General features: G+C 47.5%; 1 protein-coding gene across 6 annotated transcripts in view; it reads right to left on the bottom strand.

Annotated features, from left to right (window-relative positions):
- Nucleotides 1–1,260, bottom strand: part of UHRF2 (ubiquitin like with PHD and ring finger domains 2) — a 94,074-nt gene extending 92,814 nt beyond the window's left edge. For 5 of the 6 annotated variants that reach the window (XR_003256310.1, XM_026083552.1, XM_026083553.1 and 2 more), the window contains exon 1: nt 536–1,260. Coding sequence is in view for 4 of the 6 variants with exons in the window: in XM_026083552.1 (XP_025939337.1) it covers nt 536–688 (153 nt within the window). In the remaining 2 variants the exon portion in view is untranslated. The remainder of the gene's footprint in view (nt 1–535) is intronic. The other variant, XM_026083555.1, reaches the window with a different exon arrangement.
- Between the last annotated feature and the right edge of the window lie 4,459 nt (nt 1,261–5,719).

Raw genomic sequence — 5,719 nt, 5'->3', positions numbered from 1 at the left:
CCTTGGAAACCGCCCGCGGTACACCCGCGCGAASCGCTCCGCCCGCAGCCGGCCGGGCGCAGGGCGGCAGGCGAGGGACGCCCGCCGGCCGTGCCTTCATCTGGGCACGCAGGAGGGCCGGGGACTTCCTCCCTCGCATAGCCCCCCGGCCGCCCTGTCACTTCGGTACAGTAGAGGATGAGGGAGGAGCCTCCCTCGGTTCAGGTGGGAAAACAAAAACACAAAGGGGCCTCTCCAGCACCCGCACGCCCTCAGGGAGAAAGACGGGCAGGAGGAAGGGGGAGGAGGAGACCCGAGGTGGTCCCCGGAGCCTCTTGTCACGCCAGCAGTCTCGGCTCCCTCCTGCCCCTCACCTCCCTCTAGGCCCGCCGGGACGGGAGTAAACAAAAGCCGGAGTGCGAGGACGACACATGGGTGGGGATGGGGATCTTCACACAAAGAGCAGAGCAGGAGGAGGGAAGCCTGAGGTGGGAGAAGGGGGAAGCCCCCCTCCATCTTCACCCTTGCCATCCAGGTAGGGGCGTTTCCGCCTCACCTGCTTGCCCCGGTAGAAGAGGCGCTGGCGGTCGGGGCTCACGCGGAAGGTCTCCTGGATCTTCTCCCGCAGGCACTCGATCTTGGTGAGGCGGCTCAGGTCGTCGATGGTCTGCGTCTCGGTGCCGTCTATGGTGCGGACTTGGATCCACATGGTGCGCGCCTCCCGCTGCCTCAGCCGGCCGCGGGAAGGGAGGGGGCACCGGGGAGCAGGTGGGAAGCGCGTCCTCTCCCGCTCTCCGAGTGCGCGACTGTAGTGTGCGAGGGAGAAGGGGAGGGGGCCGGGCGCTTCCCCCGCTCTTTGTTCGGCTCAGTGGGGCAGGATTTTTAAATCCCGCGGAACAGGCGCGAGCCTCCCCGCCCGCCGGGCCGCCGTCCTCGCTCCAGGGGGCGCGGAAAGGCAAGGAGACGCGAGCCGCTCCCGCCCCGCTTCGCGATGGGCCGCGCCGCGAGCTCCCCGCGGCGGCGCCGCGCGAGGCAGAGTCTGGCGGGAACCGCCACGGCCCGCTCTAACGGGCGCCGCCGGGAGCCATCTCCGAGCCCCGGGGAGTGTTTACCAGGCGCCGCCGCTCTCACATGGAGGTCACGGCGCCAACGCTGATCTCGCGAGAGCCCCCGGCCGCGGCCGTAAAGAGACAACAACACCGGGGCGGGGGGGAGAGGGAAGCGGGCAGCACCACGCCCCCTCCCCCTCTCGCCGCGCTCAGGCCGCCAGCCCTCGCTCCGGTTCCGCGCCCGGCCACGCCCCCTCGCGCGCCAGGCCACGCCCCCTCGCGCGCCTGGCCACGCCCCCGCAGCGCTGCCCGCCCGGCGGCTGGCGCGAGGCCGGGTGGGGGGAGGGGATGGCGCGCGCTGGGGGAAGCGGCCGTTAACGTCTCCATGGCGGCCAAGCGGGGCCGCCTCGCTCGCTTACCCCGCGGGGCGGGCGTCCCGGGCCTCTGGGGCCCGCAGGGCCTGCGGCCTAGCCTGGCCGAGGGGCCGGGCAGCGCAAGATTGCCTGATTCCTCATCGACAGCAAGGAAAACCGTGCCTGCTCTTGAAGATCTAGGCCCCAGCGTCTCCGAAGATGGAGAACCATTCAACCAGATTTAGCTCTGCCTAAAAGATACAGATTAAGTCTAGCTGATCCTATTATAGATGCAAATGTGGGACAGGTCAAAGACAGAAAGAAACCTCGTTTTTACCGCAAATCAGATGTGGGTTGGACTATGAAAGCGTATCCGATACGGGACTTGCTGGAAACCAGGAAATGGGATYATGGATGCCTATGCTTTGGGGAGGAATTTGGAGCAGCTGTATTGTCTGAGCAGTAAGACTTAGGCAACTGGATTAAAATTCTTACAGACTGACAGGATACAGATGATACCTATGTAATTCTGTGGCTTTTTTTGTACCAGATGTTATAAATACCTCTGATAGGGTGTTGAATCAGGGAGAAACAGATTGCAACCATCATTTATTAATTGATCTGTTAAACACCTTTTGTTAATTAAGCTGTTATTATTAATAGACTCAAACAGTTATTATTAATATCAGAGTAGTTATTGCCGTAGCACGTTCAGTCACTCGCTCACACTCGCTCACAGTTAGGCAGCCGGAGCAGCAGTGGGGCGGCCAGCCCCAGCAGCTTACTTGGAGGCAGAGGGTCGTACCCACCTGCCGGYRGCTCTGGGCAGCCGTTCAGAAAGCCCCTCGCGGGACGCCTCGCTGTGTCTGCTGCACGCATGCTACCCCATGGTGTTGGTCCCCACAGAGCAGCCACGGCCTTGGATGTGCGGTGGGTTGCACAGCCCCGTGTTGGTGCTGGCAGGAGCTGGAGGCTTTGGACAGAGGCGGTGGCGCCTTGGTGTCCTCAGTTTATTGGCTCTTGCTCTAAGACCAGCCTGAGCTCCTGGGAGACCTTCAGATGCCTCCTCTCAGCACGTACTTTTCCTCTCTTCAGCCTGATGTTTTCTGGTAACTATTTCTCTATCCACACCCAGAGGTGCCTACAGATCCCATTCACACAAACACAGCTTTTATGACAGTATGACAGCAAAGATCCCTGTATCTTACTTTCAGATTTGAGAATTACCACTGTTTTGTCTGAGTTACTTTGGGCTTGATTTTTGAGAACTGGGTATGTGCAATGCAGCTGCAATGATGTTTCTTAGTCCTTCTGAAAATCTGCCCATTTCCTTTTTACCTTGCTAATCCATCTCTGTTGTTGAGATAGCACACAACTTTCTTACCTGTTGCTACAACAGCATGTTACCAAATTGCCTGTTACACAAATTCAGTTTAGTTTGTAGTTTATTGGTGTTATTACAGGCTCAGACTCAAATGCTGTAGTGAATATGGTCTRTTTGGATTTTTGGGCCCCAGCTTCCTTGGGTTCCCTGAAGCATTCAAAGATTATTTAACATGGAGGAATATAGTAGGAATGTGGTTTAATGGTCATATGTAAAAAAAGATAAATCAAGCTGTCTTTAGCTTTGTCTGAGGCAGTTACACACCACCTCTGTAGTTAAAAAAACAAAGTCTCGTTATAATCCCTTTGCTTGTCTTCACTTTTGCAGAATACAGTCTTGCTCTTGAAGCTTGCAGTTGAATGTTTTTCTCTTTTGCAACAGGGAAAAAAATTTGAAAGGATTCTGAAATGGGATAAGTTTTACTACATTAGAGAGAATAAGATCAATTCTTTGCTAGTGAGCCTTTGTGGAAAGCACAAGATGGACTTGCTAGAACAGGAAACTTTTTTTTTGCTAAGGAGACAGAAAATGAAAGAGAATCAATTGCTACAGCACTATTTGGAAATATATTGCCTGGTTTGTAAAGGAAAAAGAGATCAAGTTGCTGGCACAGCAGTTAACTGATTAGAAAGAGCACATGGTTGTGGAGTGATTGTAGGTGGCCTGTTTCATAAAGTGTATGATGGATTAAAGACTAGAATATAAAGGGAAAGAAAGTGTGTAAAGTGTGTTGCATTGGGAATCTGCTGCAGAATGTGAAAAGAGGTAGTTACTGAGGAGGTTAGAGGAAGAGAAAGCTGATTGTTTAGGAGGCAATAGTGTCCTCTTTGGGCTATGGGTGTACTGAAGAGCAAACTAGTTATTGACAAGGGAGAAACTGGCTGAGCAGCCTGGTATGCATTATGTACTGGAGTGACAGCAGCTGCGGAATTACTGAAATAAGCAGAATAGAGAGAAAAGGAGTCAAAGATACAGAAGTAAAACATGGAAGTAGTGAGGAGAATGCAAAGCAAAGATCTAATTAGAGGTACAAACAGAAATTAGTGACAAAGAAGCATAAAGATGCACAGAAAAATAAAATTTGAAGTGAGATTTTGGAGGAGAAGACAATTATCATTTTCTTATGGCAAAACTGAAAGAATAAGAATGAAAAATTAAATGAAAGTTAAATACATTGAGAATAGAAACATAACCATAAGCATGAGGTTGTTTTGGAGTTAAGAAAAGAATTGATGATGACATGTTCAAAAGCAAACCATGATGCATATCATTCTTTGTGAGATAAAGCAGTACCTTTACAAAATAATAATGTGGATGTGAGGTGTGCCCAGTGCTGTTGCTGTATTTTCACCCATGAGAAAATAGGATAATGTGGCTTTGAGTTGATATACATGATAGATGTCAATAGAAGTGTTACGTGAAACTCAAAAGTAYAGGGTGAAACATGAGAGCTTTTTGGAGACTGAGCTTTTGTATATGTTGGTATTTTAGTAATTTTCCCCAGGTAGATTGCTCTAGGATGTAAATAAAGATAATTAATAGTTTGAAAACTTGTTTGTTCTTGCATTTGAAATCCTTTATGAAATCTTAAAAACTCAGGAGATTGCCCTACATATTTTGAGTTGGTCAGCAGGAGACCACGTATTTGACTGAATGGTTTCAACATGGGTAAAGTCATGGGTATAGACAGAAAAAGCCAGAGATGAGCTTGACAAAGCGAGAAATGCATAAGACACATAAAGGAATGGGAACATGATATGAAGCAAAGGAAGCAGAAAGAAGCCAGCAGAAATCCTACATTACTTAAATGTTTGAGACATTAGGTTTTCTTTCAAAGTTTTATTTATAATTTTGGTGGTATTTTTTCCAAATCTAATGATATTGCATCCTTTATATGAATCACTTCTTACAAGGTTCCTAACGTGAGCAAAACTATGGTGATGACTGTAGTATTTATAGTTAATTATGTTATAGAGGAATATTTTCTGTGTATGAAAAAAGCAGACTACTATAGCTGGACAGATTAATATTAAGTACTTTAATAACTACTTGAGAAATTTAAATGCCAAGTAATGCTACTAACACTGAGTTGGGCAACTGAGAGTTTTAAAGTATTAAGGATAAAATCACAACTCTTTGTTTAAGCACATATGTCAGAAAAACTGGAGCAGACCTGGTCAAAAATACTCACATTTTGCTATATGGAAGGAGAGAGGCATATCTGAGTTTATGCAGTATTGTCCTGTCTTCCTCTAACTCAGAATAGGCAGTTCCCATAAGTTTGAGTGTCTATAGTTTTTGAGAGGAAACAGAAGGGTGATATGGGGCCATTTAATAATTTCCACAGTACTATTATGGTTTATGCATGCAGGGATTTCCCTTTAGAAAACAGAGTGGTGTTACCACAGTCTTGTCCTAAGTCATACCCAGTCCTCGAAATCTTGCTCTGTTAAGAGACTTGGTGCAAGGAAAAGCACCTAAATCCTGAGCTTTTTTAGAAGTCTGTATGCTTTCTGTCCATGGTCTTAGATATGTGAGCTTTTTCTTACAGGTCTTACAATATTTTCTTAATTTTTTCTCATTGCAATGCTTTCCAAAGAGATAAAGCTTTATAAAGGAAAACTCTAAAATTTTCCTAAAGTTGTGGATTTTCTTGTGGTAGACCTAGTGTTAGGATAGAGAGCCTTTTTTCCAAATAATGTCACTCCATTGTTGGTGAGGATTAAAGCTATTTGTATATGTAAATGCTAATCTTATAAGATCGTTCAAGCTTGCAAAAGAAATTAAAAAATCAGGATAGCAATTAATAGAGCCCTGATGTTACTAAAACATCAACCTTATTGTAACCTACTGTTCTATTGCACAATTTATAAGAAATATGAAGAGAATTTTCTTTTAAAAAACACCTTTTTATTTCAACCTGAACATATATGATTCACATAATAGATTTTTAT

This window comes from Apteryx rowi, unplaced genomic scaffold (assembly GCF_003343035.1).
Source record: "Apteryx rowi isolate R43461 unplaced genomic scaffold, aptRow1 scaffold_61, whole genome shotgun sequence".
Taxonomy (NCBI): domain Eukaryota; kingdom Metazoa; phylum Chordata; class Aves; order Apterygiformes; family Apterygidae; genus Apteryx; species Apteryx rowi.
This window is presented reverse-complemented; position numbering and strand designations above follow the sequence as displayed.